The 17,575-nt window shown below is 33.8% G+C and overlaps 2 protein-coding genes across 2 annotated transcripts in view; one reads left to right on the forward strand and one right to left on the reverse strand.

Annotated features, from left to right (window-relative positions):
- Positions 1–1,079: 1,079 nt before the first annotated feature.
- On the forward strand, positions 1,080–17,543 carry LOC112556133 (lysophospholipid acyltransferase 5-like). The gene is given in 14 exon segments (XM_025224834.1): positions 1,080–1,308; positions 1,691–1,801; positions 2,184–2,215; positions 2,217–2,291; positions 2,762–2,896; positions 3,276–3,383; positions 4,266–4,339; positions 5,854–5,962; positions 6,894–6,980; positions 7,532–7,698; positions 8,133–8,280; positions 8,857–9,012; positions 10,920–11,044; positions 11,675–17,543. Coding segments are annotated over 14 exon segments (1,431 nt in total). The 5' UTR covers positions 1,080–1,223; the 3' UTR covers positions 11,694–17,543.
- Positions 9,610–17,575, reverse strand: part of LOC112556129 — a 32,249-nt gene continuing 24,283 nt past the window's right edge. Inside the window, exon 14 of the mRNA XM_025224826.1 lies at positions 9,610–10,423. The gene's annotated coding sequence lies outside the window, so the exon portion shown is untranslated. The remainder of the gene's footprint in view (positions 10,424–17,575) is intronic.

Consider the following 17,575-nt stretch of genomic DNA (forward strand, 5'->3'; position numbering starts at 1 on the left):
TCTTGGGTGCTAATTAAGTCACCCGCTCCAAGCCAGTCGTCTTGCTCACGTGGCGACCGCACGGATTAAAAAAGGGAAGGGGGTGCAGGGTGGAAGGAGCAATTAAAGCACTGTGAGCGGTACATGCTGCCCTATATGCAAGCGTCCCGCTATACTATTATGTAAACAGCTCATTTATTGACCTTGTAGTGTTGCCTGCGGTGGCTGGGATCAAATGAGTTCGCGGACAGCCGCGGTGTGTGTGTGAGCACGCGCATATATCTTTGCATGCGTATGTGCAAGGAGTTATTATTTTTGAAGGTGTGGATGCTCACGTTAATTCCTCGCACATAAATGTGTCGTTACTTCTTTAGGGCCTTATCATTATGGCTTTGTGCGTGTAGTGCGAGAAGAATTAAATATATTTACAATGTGGTTTTTTTTGTGGGGTGATCAGGTCTCAGCTACGATCCACATTAAGGTGTAATACATTATAAATATAATAGCCATTGGTTGTCAGCTCTTGACAATGGTCAGAATTCACTGTGCAAAGTGTTTGGGTGATCTCAAAACACTACAGTGGTCGAGTGAACTCAACGGGTCATCTTACTCGACTATAATAGCCAACTGACTTATAGTATATATAATACTGATGCACCTGTGTGGTGTCGTTCCTCAGCTTTTGCCGATTTCATGAATATTTTATGGCGAACAGTCACTTTGTAGCATCCGCTGTACAATTTTTATTATTCTGTTCGTACATCAATATCCCTTCTCTCCCTGTATGAGTCTATTGTATTTGAACACGTACTCACTCTACGGGAACAGAAGGAAACTTCTCTCCTGTCTGTTCAGCGATAAAACTAAGAGGAGGAAGAGTAACTTTGTCACGTGTAGACATCACACTGACCTTTCAACTGCGAGCAATCAGTAACTATCTGAATATACTCATTTTGCTCATGGCTGTGACTATGATTTCAGCAAAAATATTATCGTTTTAAAGTGAAGCAAGAAGATACAAAGCTTCCAATTTAACGTATTTTAAATTTTAAGTCAAGATTCGTTGACTGGACTTCAAATTCATTTTTTCGAATTAAACTAACCGCTCCCCTTTCCGTGCGAGAACGAGGCTTAAGTGGATCGAAAGTTTACGTCTGCTTGGAGAATATAAAGTAGTTAGGTAGCAGACTACACGTGGCCATACAGAGTGCATTTACCCCGTAAAAACAGTATATACAGTCATAATGATGAGTTCTTTTATTTTAACATTTGCAAGCTATCTTGGTGCTTCAGAAAGCAGCATCAGGCTACTGTTATCTCTTTTGTCAGGTAAGAGCTCACGGTGAATATTTCAACTATCCGCTTAGGAGTGCATGAGAGGTCACGGACTGACAGTCATACAGCTCACCATAACCTTGCCCTAAAATATTCAGTGTGCAGCAAAACTGCAGTTGGACTCCTATACTGACTTTATAGTGAAATGTTGTTTTCATCTTTTTACTGTCGCACCCTAACTGAACGATGTCTGTTAAGGATCTGAAACGCATCAAGTTTAGAATCTGTCAGTCCTTGAATTAGTATAGTAACTCGATCATAAAGAAGATTCTCAGGTTGTAGTCGTAGATTTTTATGTTCTCGCCATTATTGTTAGTCATTGCTATTCATCGAAAATGTGAATTTAGGTATATTCATATCTGTCTGTGAATCTTAGGATATCCGCTGGCATGGCTGTACCGATCTCCACTAATGTACAATCGGCCATTGGCAGTAAAACATACATTCTTCACCCTTACTGGTCTTTTTCTGTGCTACTTCAACTTTGGTAAACAGTTTGCATTCAGTACTTTTAGTAAAAGTATTGCCTTGGATAAGAAATATTGTTCTGCTGTGGTTGCTTTTATGAAATATAATGTTCCAATACCAAGACATCAGTTTGCAACCTACTGACAAATAGCAATTATACAGAAAATAACATTTAACAAATGTTTTGTGTATTGTCACTACCTTTTGTTTATGTCATACATTAATAGACCTGTAAATCAAAATGTAAAGCTTACTATGTGTACAACACACTGCTTGCTAATTTTATAGCTACCTTGTTAATATAAATATCAAAACAGGGATGACAGTTTGAAATAAATGAGAAACTGATTTTATTTAAGGATAAACTCATCCACAAATGTTTTTTGTCGCCACTATGACAGGGTACAACGTGTTTCACTCTTTGGTTCAACATCATCACAGTCTACTTTCTTCTTAAGCTTACTGGAGGCACCAAATTTTCAGTAGCTTTTGCCTTTGTCTATAACACTGTAAGTAATATGTTTAAATATTGAAAAGCCTTTTTTAGATTATTGATTAACAAATAATTTAAATAAGGATGAAGCTTTATGTTCTGTTCGTTGACAACTTTGCTAACACATTTTATTTTCTGTGGCTCTTTATTTAATAGCAGGCCTGATGATGCAAAGCATCTAAAAATTCGCTATATACTAGTATATATTCTGGACATTTTGCTTGTTTTATTAGATCTCTTTTCACCGTACTTGTTTGACTTATATGCAAATACATAGGAAGAGTATCAGTTCTCTTGTTTTACATTGCAATATAAATTTGCCCCAAACTGGAGACTGTAATGTGAAAAGAAAATTGCAAAAAGTAGCAGTCGGCAGAAAACAATGTTGTGCTGTCATTTTCTATCAACAGAGTTGTGCTTAACATAGACAACACGACTAGCTGTTGACATCAACTTTTAGGCTTTACGATTTTTTTTTTTTTGCAGTTGTACCTTGTACTAGGTTATTGGTTTACCTTGGAGGACAAAAATGAAAGTTACATAATATCTTGGACTATGCCACACTGTGTCCTTACTCTGAGACTCACAGCTGTTGCTTTTGACATTTATGATGGACAGAAGGTAGGCAGTAGATTCTATATGGTTTTTATATGGTTGGTAATTTTTGTACCTGAGAAACAGTAATTTGTATCCAAGATTTAAGATGTTTCACCATAATTTCTCAGTATAATGAGCAAACTTTAATGTTGCCTGTTGCAATGACCATTACAAGATGTAAAATGTATTTTATACATTATATGTGCATGCTTTGGAGCTCTGTTTGCACTAATACTGCTGAACATTTTTGTGGAAAATGGAAGAAAGCTTTTTTCATCATTAATTTATTATGAATTAGTAAATCACTAACCATAATTTTTACCTTGCATTGACAGGCTGGAAGCAAGTCGTATAGACTGTTAAAACAGCTCATGATAATATACTGCATTTGATTTGTTTCCAGAGGCCAGTTCCCAAGGATGCCCAAGACTCAGCTCTCTTTTCCTGTCCAACCCTTCTTGAGCTATTAGGTCAGAGCTATTGCTTTGGGGGTTTTCTTGTTGGACCTCAAGTGAGTCTTCATGGACATATGATTTTTTCAGTTTGATTGCAAATATAAACATTTTTTATAGCAAAGGAAATGTTTAAGTCCTTTAATTTCAAAGTTATAGAGACAGCAAAGTGTAAGGCTTTATCAGATTAGGGTGGAACTTGATCTCTCTGTTTCCTTTTACCTTCCATATTAAATACCTATTAATGTTGGGAGGGCAAGAAGGGTTTTCCAGTGACAGAGCCTTGAACTAGCCTTATGCTCTAAAATTTAGCTCACTAATCACAGAGGCTGCCTGTTAGTGGTCATGCAAACTAAAATCTATCAGTATTATCAAGAACATTGCCATAATTTTTTTCCCGTCAGTGCTTACTTTGGATGTATTTTTAGAGAAATTGTACATTAATGTACATTTGCTGTGACCTTGGTGTTGGTTTAACCCAAACTTTATAAATTAAAAGAAAGTTCCAGAAAGCATTTGCCTGGTGCAATCTTTTATTACTTGGACCTTAAAATAAATATGAAATGCATTAATTACAAGCTAAAGGGGAAGAGGTTAACGCTCTTTAATAATAATAAATATGACAACTGTTACATTTTTCATTAGTCAAAGAAATATTGATCACAGTAGTCTGGTCCTATCAAATTTATCTTTATAAAACTTTTATTAACAGTTAATGTTAGATTAGTTGTGGAAATTATGATTGAAGATAAAATTATTTTGTTAGATTGAAATATTGTTAGCAGTTGTGGAAAAAGTGGTTGCATTGAGTAGCTGGTCTCTGTGTTGGCAGTGTGTTTAGAGCTATTTTTCTGGGATCTTAGGGGTTTTTCTATAAAGAATATACTGCTAATCTAGTTTGCCAATGTAGTTTTTCTTATAGGATGTATTTGTGTTTGCAGTACTGCATGAGACGATACCTAAACTTTGTAAGTGGGGAGTACTCTAATCCCATAACCAAGGGTCCACCAGATAGGTATGTGAACATTGCTTTCCCCCTTCAACTGGTAAGATGATGATAATTTATGTACTGCAGCTTCACATTTTTCTAAGAGTGCAGGCATATTATAATACAGATATATAAATAATATAAAAATTAAGGTAGTGAAACAGACCTCAAGAACCTAGTAGGTCAACATCAGAATCATTTGAAAGGGAAGGGAATTAGGCTACACAGCAAATAAAAGCACAATTGCATTTTGTGTGTGTGTATGTGAGAAAGAGACTATGCACATACAGGAAAGAGAGACTTTATGAGATAATGTAGAGATTAACTTTTATAATCTCTTAATACAGTGGTTCTGGAAGTGTGGTCCGCAGACCACGTGGCCGCATGCATAAGTCAGGTGGTCTTCGGCTGACAGTCATCATATGTCAGCAAAGTGATGTTTATCACCTTAATATCTTATCAAAAGCAACTACATTCCTCGCATTAACATTTTAATTAATAAAGAACTTTGCAAAGTATGTAATTTTATGTAAACTTACTTCTGTCACTAAAGTACATTTAGTTTTGAATTGTAATGAAATCAAATGCGGTAATTTAAATTTGAAATTCACAGCAAAGAGTCATTTATAAGCCTTGGTGGTCTACTGTATTTTTTACTTTAGTTAAGGGGTCCTGCAGTCTGAAATACTTTGAGAACCACTGTCTTAGTACAACATTTGGTATGATGTTGAAAGCAACCATCTCAAATTTAAATTATCATTTCAAACTGCCACAGAAAATCACTAAAAATGCAAAAGTCAATAACAGCAGAATTGCTGAAGTCATCAAAAACAATTTTGTAACAGGCTAAATTTTAAATAGAAATAGTCTTATGTAGAAAGCTAAATTACACATAAGTGCAATCTAAGTATGGGAGAGAAAATCACAGTTTTTAAAAAGTTTTATATCGCATCATTTGAACTTAAGCTTTCTAAACATTCATGCTTAAATCATCCTTTTAAGAGCAAGAGAATGATTTTAATAATGTTGCTATCTGTTACTAATTTACATTTAGGGATATTTGGTTAAATTTTTTGGTGCTTTTGAGTTTTTGCATACAGTAGAGTGGGCTTTTAATGCCATCTGGGTGACACTGACTAAATATTTTTCTCACAGTGCATTCTCATGCATTCATACATTAAATGCATGGAATTTCACACTTACATTTAACTCACCTTTCTAAAATAAATTTATTTAAAGTAACTTGTTTGGTAATAATGTGCCTTCAGCTATTTAATGCAATTGTTATGTACCTTAATGCATTAATAATGCCATATAAATATGAATATTTGTACTGATGTAAAATGTTTCAATGTACAGTTGTTTTTTTAAATCAATGCAAAAAGCATGCATTTGTTTGGTTAAGTGTAACAGTGCTTCATAATATTGTGTGTGTGTGTGCATGCGCACATGCCACTACATGTATGAGTATTTTAGTAAAAATGATATGTGTTTGTCAAAAAAAAAAAAACAAATGAGGAAAACAATCTCTCTTTCAACAGTTTGCTTCCTGCTTTCAAAAGATTCATGCTTGGGGTGATATATATTGGACTTTACCAAATCGTCTACATTTTTATTTCTGATGAATACCTTCTGTCATCTGCTTTTCAGGTATGCTGAAAGTCCTCAGATCGCATTCTTCAGATTATGATGATTATAAATAAAAATATTTTTAGTAAAGTTTATAGTTATGTATATAATTTGTTAACATGTACTAATATTTGTATTAAAAGGACCTTTATATAGCTCCTGTACAGTAGTCAAACACATGGCAATCTTTATAACATACTCTAAAGAGTATTACAATACCAAACACAGAACAACCAGACATTCACAATCATACTTATTCTCTGATAAGTATCAAAAGATGGTAAAAACATAATATCCTGATACTTCGACACTAAAACAAATATCTCTATATACATGTTACTTCCCACCCACCCCTACCTCTTTTTCACCTACATGCAACTGCACTCCGTCTAAGCTATTTCAAAATGCAAGGACTAATGATAATTTTTAAAAAAGAAAATCCAAAAAAAATCACAAGAAAGGAACATAACTTAAATTCAGGATAGGGCAGGGTCTTGGTTAAAACACATGATCCCAGTAAAGACATAGTAGCAGAAATTGCAGTGACAGTGTTAGCTCTTTCATGCTGGATTATGAAATTAACCTATACTTTTGCAGTTAACCATTTTCAGAAGATAATAGTTGTTAAGCTGTTCAGTGCTCTAGTATCAAACTATTTGAGAAATTTTCTTACCAAAGAAAAGTTTGCAGCCACAAAACATAATAAATGCAGTGACCATGCTCCATGATTTGCTTCAGTTACTAAATAAACTCGTGCACATTTGCTGTTTCGAGGTATGTGTGGCTCATGTACTCCATAATTGCAAGTAACGTAATGCACATCAAGAAATAAGCATTTACACATGAAGAGAAGTGCTTTATTCTTGATGTGCAAATTGTCACAGGTCATGCCTACTTTTTTAGCATAGATAGCTTTAGACCAAGCAGTAACAGTTCACTTTTTATTTTACAGGAGAGAGGACTTTTGTTTAAGTGTGCAGTTTTGATTGTGTGGGGCAAAACCTGCCTCAACAAATACATCGGTTCATGGTTGTTGGCTGTAAGTGTATGCACTCACATAAGTGCATGCATGTATGCATGAAGTGCACATTGCAACTTTAAGAAATAGATCAGGAACTTTATAAAAAAGAAGAATTTTCAGCCATTAATGCTGATTTTGCACATGCTGGTATACATAAAATAGGGATACTCTAAACTGGTTGTGCTACCTTGGCAAGATTTAGAGCTGTGTTGCTTTCCACACCATTTTTGTAAGTTAACATTAATCCAGAAGTGCTTAAACAGAAGATTAAGTTTGCAAATGGCAATTATTCTATCTTGCATCCATATTGCAATATGCATTTTCTTCATTATCAGTTAAAATGAATAGTACTTGTTTGATTTGTATTTTTAGTGAACCTTTTTTTTTCCATGTATATTTTAGTCATGTGAGTTACTATATGCACCTACATTAATTGTTTATGACCTATAATGCACCTTTAGCATGGGCTGTTTATCAGAAACCAGCTTATTTAAACTTTTTTAAAAAAACTTTTATGGCATAACCAGTCAAAATAATTCTGTAGATAAATTATCTGTCATATCAAACAGGAAGGTTCCATTATATACATGGGACTGAGCTTTAATGGTGTGGACAACAACAATGTAGCTCAGTGGGATGCTTGCACCAATATTAAGGTCCGCCAGCTGGAGTGTGGGAGCACATTGCACAATTATATTCATTGCTTCAACTGCAACACAAACTTGTGGATGGCAAGGTTGGGGTTTTGATAGAAAACCTTTAGTAGTTTGTTATACTCTTTTTCAGTTTCTTGATTTTGGAGAAACCTCTAATTGAATGGTGTTTTTAGCACAGTAACACTGATTTTAAAAGCTACTTCAGAGATTTAAAAATTACAGCCATCGTTAATTTTTCAAAAGTATATTTTGACATATTGAGTGTGTTTTGTACAAGTGATTCTCTACACAATTTCTAGAATTAAATTTTTCATACTGCACCTATTTGTCATAGGTACTGCACAACTACCTTTCAGTTAAGGCTATTTTATATTGTCCTCCCTATTTCCAATTAACTTAAAAAACTGCTTAGAAAACATAAAACCATCACTTTTTCCAATCACAAGGACCATAAATTTATTACTTACAAAATTATAAATTATGAGTTAGCATTTGTTCATGAATTTTTTTCTAGATACCTCTTCAAGCGTCTGCGTTTCCTTGGCAGCAAAACGCTTTCACAGAGCTGCACTCTGCTTTACCTAGCAGTTTGGCATGGTGTGTATTCTGGATACTATGTTTGCTTCTTCTTGGAGTTTGTCTACACAACCTGTGAGCGGCAGGTAGATATTTTGTGTTCTAGCTAAGCTAATAAATATGTTTTCAAATAACAGGGTTTTTTTTTTTTTTATTACGCAAGAGGAAAGATTTTGAATTTTGTTGCTTGGTGAAATGATATTTTATAGCAGTCCAATTTTCATTATAAGTAATGTTTTTGTCCAAATAAAACAGAAAAGAAATTAGCACTAAATATGCCTATGCTGGAGTAAAATTCATATTGAAATAATGTTGTAAAAGTTCTGCACAATGAATTTTAAAGATTTGGCAAAGTTTGCTATAAAGTTCTAAGAGTTATGGCAGAGTCAAGTAGCTACTTAAATCTCATGTTATTCAGACTTGTTTTCGAAAATGTGAGATGCACACACACTTTTAAAATAATATAAATATTTCTCATTTAAAGTCTATAAGAAGAATACTAATATATATTGACTCACAGTTAGTGTGTGTTTAAGAGCAAGAAGGAGATTCAAAAAAGTATAATTTTATCTGTTTGTATTATATTTTATTTATTGGTGGAATAATGCCCCCTCTACAGACGTACATATGCTAAAAGATACCCTCACTGTTTTCCTTTACAGGTTGAAGACCTAATGCAAAGGAAAGAGCTGAAAACTGCCTTGTCATCACCAGTTTTAAAATGTCTTATTTTCTTGGGACAAAAAATTTTCTCTAGCTTTTTAATCAGCTTTGCTCTGGTCAGTTTTTCTTTACTAAGCATGGAAAAATGGTTTTCTGTAAGTATTTTTCTAATCCTTTCACTGTTATGTGACACTTTTGCACTTGTCCACAAAAGACAAAAGTCAGATTAATGAAACACTAGTATTTAAATCAAGAATGTGGTTGATGCATTTTCTGAATTCCCTAATTGAAGTTTCATACCCTCTCCCCAGCTACGAGCCTATTTGATGCCTCTTCCTAGTTTAATAAATGTGCTCCGTTAGCTTAATCTCTTCTTCTCAGCTTCAAAGTAAGTGCTTCTCTTGCCTAAAGCTGTTCTGTGTGCCTCTTGCTTAAGAGTAGCAGTAATGATTGGTATAGTCCAGGGATGCCCAACCTACGGCCCGCGGGCCATATCCGGCCCGCGATGCAGTGCCATCCGGCCCACGAAACTTCTGCCCACAGTGCAGGAAATCGGCATGTTAGTAATAAAAAAAGACCTAAAAACGAAAAAAAAGGGAAGAAGAAGTATTTATCCCCACGTAGGGGCGTCTCTCAATCTTTTTTCGATGGATGAACATTTCGATTCAGTGCTCCGACTTGGTAACTCTACGATGCAGCCGGACATTCAGAAGTTGAGTAAACAACTTCAAATATCTCACTAATTACTACATAAGTACAACTTGTTTCTAATAAAAAATGGTATCTGCTCTATATTTTTCTTTTTTTGTATTTTTGCGGTGAAGCGGCCCGTGACACACGTCGGAAATGTGTATGGCCCGCAGGCCGAAAAAGGTTGGGTATCACTGGTATAGTCAGTATCCTCCCTTGATCAATATTATGATTCCCTCCCTGGTTTAAACAGATTAACCTGTTTAATCGGTCTAATCATTCAGATGATTGTTGTTATTATGTTCATAGAAAAGAGCCAGCTTTTAAAGTGACTGCTATGATAGTCAATTAAAGCCAGTAGTACAGAACATGTTATCACAGGCCCTTCCAACTTGTTTATATCAATTTTTTCACAATTTTATTATAAATCCATAAACATCTGCTATATGAACATTCATCTATATAAAGTGTAATAAAATACTACATAAAACTGAAAACATAATTATAAATAATGAAGTAAAATATGAATGAGGGAATACCTATATGTAGGACAGCTCAACAATGTTTTATATTTGCAGGCAAATACATACATGCATGCTTTTAAAATTGACAGCAAATTAAAAGCAATAGATTGCCATATGGAAAAACCATAGGCAATTATCTCCAAGCATAAGTGGTACAATAATAATTAAACATTTTCATGTCATTGATTATGATGCCTCATGCAAAGGCTATTTTATAAGGCACAATTCTTAAAAAGCAGGCAACTCATTTTATCAACGCTGCCATCATCATAAATGAATTGCAGGAAGATGGGTGGATTTGTCCATGGAAGCCTTCACTTCCTCATGAGGAGAGAACTGTTGTATTTCAGACCTAGTCACAGAAAAACAGCATTTTGTGTGTTAATGGAACATTCTTAAAAATGAAGCAGAGCTAGAGTAGTTTCTCAGCAGACCTTTTGAGACTTAGTGCTAAACTTAACAAATTGATTCTATTTTATATGCACACTTTTGATACATGGTTAATGTATCTATCCTTTCTCCCCAAAATAGATGAAAATCTATTACACACTTCGAGAGAGGCTTCAGTATAACATCTAAAATAGCAGTTCATGGAGTTAGCCATATCTTAAAAAATTTGTTGGTTTTGGCATGTGTCGGAACAGAAATCTGCTTGCTTGCTGTTATAAAGTGACATTTCTTGGAAGAGTCTTAAGTATGATGCACCATGAACTGCATCACATTAAGGAACATTCAAAAATTCAATATTCCATACACAGATGAGTTTCAAACTTACTTGAGGTCTTCAATTTCACGATCTTGTGGATTTGCTTCAGTAGTTAATCTATTATTTATTTTTAACCTTTTAGGTATATGCGTCCATGAACTACATAGGCTTTATTCTACCTGCAATCATTCTACCTGTCTGCTCAATTCTGAGGTTTGCATTTCCAAAATCACTCATGCAGAATGGAGTACATTCTGGGACCTCCAGGTATGGTTGTCTTTAAGCATGCATTTTATATTATTAAAAAAGATTATGATACTGAGTTTATTCTTAAGGTTTGAAAAGATCAGCTTTAATAGTTTTTGGAGTGCAACTCAGTATTTTGCCATGTAATCACTGTTCTGAAACTTGTGGGGAAGTGAAACCTCTTGAGTTAGTCTAGGTCCAGATATTTTCACCAGTGGGTGAACCCCTCATGCCTGTGCCCATGATTGCATGTAATGTAAATTTGTAGAGATTTCACTTCTCTTCCTAGCCCAGCCACCCACAGTCAAGACAGGAGCATAAGGGTACACTATTAATTCCAGCAGGATAAATAAACATGCATGATAAATACAAGAAAGTTGAGAGGTTATTTACCAGCTGATCTTTTTTCCCTTGTGGACTACAACTTTGACAGTCTTTTTTTAATCTTTGTAAACCAGTTTTATTTACACAATATTTCCTACAATTTTTCGCCTCTCTCAAATTTTGTTTCATATAAAGTGTTAAGATATGATTTTACCTATAGTTCCTTAGTCTAAGTCATAAAAGAGTTTAGGCTAGTCACAAGAGTCCTCCATCCTGTAATAACATTAACACTTTCCACATAATACATAATGTTCAATATATTTTCAGGGACAAAAAAGAAGACTGATGAGACATTTCACCAAGAGTAGCCTGGCATGTCAGCAGTAAATTTTTTATTACTCGATCATTACTGTGAATGTTACTGCAGCTGCTTTTTCTTGGTTTTTTTTTTTTCTCTTCATCCACAAGTGATCTGCTGTTAAAGAGGAAAAGTGTTGTGAAAACATAGCAGAAAGATAAGTATGGGTGGATAATTGGCTAATTCTTCTCATCCTCTTTACCCCTTCTTCCTGCCTTTCCAGTTTATACATTACATAAGGGTATGTTGGAATGTACATTTTTTCTGAGGGGATCTTTCACCTCATTCAAGCTGACCAGTAATTTGTAAAATGTTGTAATACTGCAAGCCACACTGGATGGGTGCTTCCTGTTATGGTTGGTGGGATTAAACAGAAATGCACCCATTCTGTTTGACGTTACCTCCCCTTGACTTAAAGTGCAAGATTACGTGCATTTTTTTTTTATGTGCACTTAAATACTTATGCTTTGAAATGAAAGCAAAGTTATCACAAGGTACAAAGATGTTTTGACAAAAAAATTTGTCTTAAATTATTGTTAAAGTCAGGGAAGCAGTTCTCCCTGCATTTTTCAGCAGGTGATTCTAAAGCCTTTCAAAACTAACCTTCTCCATTGTTATATTTGTGTCCCTGTAAGCGAAGTGTGTATGAAATGTTTGAGGTGTCACATGCCTTTTTCTGATGTTACATATTTTTGCAAAGGTACAGGTGACATAGTATTTGTGTGCTTGTAAGATATTGCTTCAAAATGCAAAGAAATTTGGGTAAAGCTAAACTAAAGCTATGTCTGTTTAAAATTTGTTATTCAACTATAGTTAACATTGTGAGTGAGGAGAATACATTTACTTGTGGGTTTCAAAAACTGACCACCTCATCTGTAAGTAAACATATATTTGATTACAAATTTTAATATTATCAAATCTCCCAAAATACCTTAAGTATCCCAACCCTGATAAATGTAAACACAAACACGTTTTACAATAACATATAAAAATACTACTTTAATAGGCATTTGGCATTTTAATTTCTATTATTTTAAAATATATTTTTCTGAAATAATGATGGAATTTGCTTTGGAAGGTCACCGGATTATTTCAGAGCATGAAAAGACAGAATCATTCAATGGGTACAGAGCTCAGAATAAGCAGTCTTTCTATTAAAATCTTGTTTTGTGCAAAATACTAAAAACAATCATTTTACATTTAAAATCTTTGATCTTTATATCATTTTTAAAAATATACAGTTGGTTGGTTTTTGCTATCCAGGATTTTGATATCAGTAATGTTTTAGCAAGAGATGTTTGATACCTCATACAGCATATATACACCTCCCCCATCCATTACCACCACCTCCTTTGCAGTGCTGTGATGAATTTTGCTTTATTTATTGACAGTACATTCTAGAATAAAAGTTTTTGTTTTAAAGATTTTAACATTTTGTGATGGAATAATCAAATATAACTAAAGAAAATGTTTTTAAGTAGTTATAATGAAAATTATGACTGTAGTTAATGATTTTTTAAAACATGCTATTTTTTCGTGGTAACTTTCAGACAGTACACAAAATCATAGGTCATTGATTTTATTGTCTTTATAAAGTACAGACTGTTATCTAAATTTTCAAGCATGTTCATTTTGATTGAAAAATCTTGAGATGTGTGTGGTCAACGTGGTGGCAGGGACCCCATGAATGGACATTCCAGAAAATATCAGTTCTTGGATGCTGTGGTCAAGTTTGAGATAACTGATTTTGATACTATGACATGTAATACATATATTTCAGGTGCATTTTTGTTGAAAAAAAGTGTTTTCATGTTAAATTAATTTTTCACACTTACCCTCACCAAATTTACACTTTTACAAATTTACACAATTTAATGAATTACAAAAACTTCATTTTCTCCCAAGGCATTTTTGGGCTATGGTGTGTTCACTTCAAGAAAAAAAAATCTTAGGGTAGTTTAAAGCAATGAAATTTTGTAGTTGTACCTACACATAAATAATCTACAATTACAGATATTGGCCTGTTGATATAAGCATTATTTTGGCTTGTAAAGATTAATTTTCTTTTCCTTTTTCACAATTCTGGGGGTCCTCACTTTAACTACACATCTCCAAGAATTTCAAAGATATCAAAATAAACATTCTTGAAAATTAAGATAATAGTTACTTTAGAAGGACGCTAAAATCAATCTGTGAATTGTGGAAATGTCTGAAAGTTATTTTGAAAAAAATAAAACTTAAAAAAAATCATTGTTTAGTCAAAATTTTCATCATAACCACTTGACATTTTATCTTTAATTATTCTGTCACAATATGTTATTAAAAATCTTTAAAATAATTTTTTTTTTTTTTCTAGAGTGTGCTGTCACACATTGATTGTTATTCTAGACAATCATAGAGGCACAGTGCCTACCTGCAGTAAATTTTATCACTCGTCTTGGGCATTACGTATAAGTTCAACAAGCTGCAACATGCTCTTTTCACAATAAAGTGACATGGCGGCCATCCAAATAGTTTATTTTGATCTTATGAACCCAGTTTTGTGTACAATTCATTAGAATTGGTATACATTTTAAAATGCTGCAAGAAAATAATATGAAGTACTTGCTACGTCATATTGGTTCATCATCAACTCTTCCACTGACATTTTCTCTTTTGACCTGCCTTTGAAATAGATGCATTCTAAACCATTGGCATAGATACATTTGCTTTTTCAAAATCCTGGTTCTGCAAATCTAACATAGCTTGCACCCAGTAAGTAAGTGCATTTTTTTAAACTTAAAACATATAGAGTTAATTTTTCATTATTGTAAATCTACATAAATAAGGCAAGTGGAGAGACACCATTTATACAAGGAGATCAAAAGGTGTGGAATTTTCAAATTTTCTTCTCACTTTCAGCAGCTAATAATTATTAATGGTTTATACAGGTGTGACAAATCTTTTTCCAGTCCCTCTTTCACATTTTCCAGAATACTTTAACCAAGATATTCAGCAAAATACAAAGCTCTCATACATATATATATTAGGATGATTCTCCACAACAGTTTCAAAAATGGTTTACAGACTGTATTCTTTGGTATGCTGTTAAATAGATTCTCTAACTGATGGCACAATGAGAACTTAATACATATTCTGTGATAATGTCAGTAGCAATATTCACAATCCTATCCAAGGTCCTATTGAACAGAAATAATTTCCAGCTAACTAACAGAACATGAATATGTTGCTAAACTTTGAATCTACTTTAATAAAATTTTAAGGGACAAAATGTGTAATAAAATTTATATAAATATTGCCAACACCTTGTGGAGTCTTTTTTTTGAAGCCATCAGAGGCTGGTACAAGCTAGTGAACATGCTTGTTCAGTCAATTATGGCTTAACAATTTCCTCTTGTCCCCCTCTTATTCAATATTGTTAGCAGATACACTAATGTAGGCAAAGAATAAGAGGAAATCATGGCCTCCAGCATGTGCACTTAACAATATAATAATTGTTTTGTCTGCTGCTGGTGCTTATATGAGGCATGTTTTGCATTTATGCATGGTGTGCAACATTAATGGTTGCTTCAGTTCTCTGCATATTTGCTCATATAAGCCTTCACTTACCAGGTTGAAATCCTGCACACATTGTGAGAATGGATAGCTAAACAATAATAAGGAGAAATGATGAGATTCAATCAGGGATAACTGTCCCTAAGTTTCTCCCTTCAAAAACTAACGTAGCTATGATTTTTTTTTTCTTTTGGGAAGTAGCATATGCTCAGTACCATGTTAGAAATGGCTAACAGCTACCCATTTAACACAGAGTTTCATTACAATGAGTGAAAATTCAAATACACAAGTAGTAAAGCCTGTGATATGTTTAAAAGTGAATTGTGCAGACCAAACGTGTCCTGATATGGGAGGTGTTTGCTAGCCAGAGGGCCCACTCATCATAGATTTTACATATTGTATATTGGTGTATATTAAATAAAATATTTTTCTCTTTAGTCAAGAAAACTTGCTGTTTTAGTTTCCTAAACCTGCTCCTGCTGACAGTTGCTAATGACTGTTTCAGCATACCTATGGATTCAGATCCAATGCAGAAGCAGTATGAAGATCATTTTGTAGTGAGAATTTCAGAGGCAAAACATGGAGTTCTCTGCAGCTTTCGCTGGCCTGACCAAAACATGGTTGTCTGAGAGAAATCATGATGTGGTTGTCCATCTTGCATTAGCTACTATATCTCACATCAGCCACGTGAAGGGAAAATAAAACTTTGGGAAAGATTTTATTGTTTCAGATGGGTTTAAACTCTATGAATTCTTACAATATTCTTTGGATTCCTTCAGTTTGATAACTAATTTTAAAATAAAGAAATAATGTTCAAAATTAATATACAATGAAAAATCTTTACAGCTGTTTTAAAAAAAAATTGCAATGAATGAAACAAGGTTGGTCAAACCAGCATTTCAACAGCATTGAAACCTTCAACCGATTCAGTATTTATGCGCTGCTATAACTTAAACTTACAGGATCATGTATTGGTCACTGAGTGGGTATCCATGTAATCATGTTCTATCCCCACCGTTCGCCTACTCACTTTGTTCTAATATAGCTGAAATTTAACAGAGGTGGAAGTGAAAAACATCAAATTGAAAAGTAACTATGAGTGCTTGTAGCATTAATCCCTTAATTATGCAAATGGTTCATTGGGGGGAAATGGAGGGTGGTAAAGATACAATAAACCAAATTTTTCTTAATCACAAGCAAATGTTAATATTTTTTTATGTCTAGATTTAAAAATCATGTAACCATAACTACAACCATATAATTCATCTTGAGCATGTTATTTAATAATTGCACAATTCACTCCCAGGTACCAGTGAGTTTACTCATTACATTGTTATTTATACTTTCCATTTCTTTTATTTTGAACTTGGGGGGAAAAAGTAATAGAATAAAGGCTTGATACCTGGCAAGAACCACCTGAATGACAGAACTAGGAGCCTGACACAACATGAACCACATTGGTTTTGAAATGTCAGTGATTGAAATGCCAGATGTTTTAGTCAAACAAGCAGCCAGGCTTTTATTTGAGGTTTACATTAATTAATGTTTTCATGCTCATAATGGTATTCTGGCTGTGATTATGGATTTTTTTCTTTTTTCTTTTTGCACATCTACATGCTCAGAGATTTGTAAATAAAGGCTAAGATGTAAAAACTGTTATTTCCATTAACTGATAAAGTTTCAAAATTTGGTTAGCACTATATTATTATTCAAGTACACTTGATCAAATCTTTTCTACTTGTTGCATGAAGTCATTTTTCTAATTGTACATAAAAAAAACAAGTAACTCGTGTTTTCAGGATATTCCCCTGTTTAATGAGTTAAAAAAAAATTTAATGAACTTTCCCCCAAAAAATCAAAAAGACCTTGTATTGTGCAGTTTCCAGATGAATTCTACTGTATTAGACAAGTAATTTCTGTGCTCTGTCACACAAGGTTTTTAAAGTATTCAGCCCCTTTCAAATGCAGATTTGTACTATTTTTTTACTTCAATTTTACTGTAAAAGCCCTACATCCATTCCATCATGATGAAAACTGGGTTTGGTAGTCCATAATGAAATATATTTTTGTCGGTGTTTTGAAGCAAGGATTTTCTTGTTACTTTATATTTTTTGAATTTATGTTTACATGCCATTTAACACCAACTAGGCAGTTTCTCCTGGAATGGCTGAGAGCCATGGACTGACATTTTTCTGTAATTTCTTGTCAGTGTTTATTCTAGTTCTAGGCTTTAAAAAAAAATCATTTGTAGAAAAAATTCAATAAATGTTTTTTGAAGTTTCATACTGTTTGTTGTTGTTTTAAAGCACATTTGC

The sequence above is a fragment of the Pomacea canaliculata genome, linkage group LG2 (genome assembly GCF_003073045.1).
Source record: "Pomacea canaliculata isolate SZHN2017 linkage group LG2, ASM307304v1, whole genome shotgun sequence".
Lineage (NCBI taxonomy): Eukaryota > Metazoa > Mollusca > Gastropoda > Architaenioglossa > Ampullariidae > Pomacea > Pomacea canaliculata.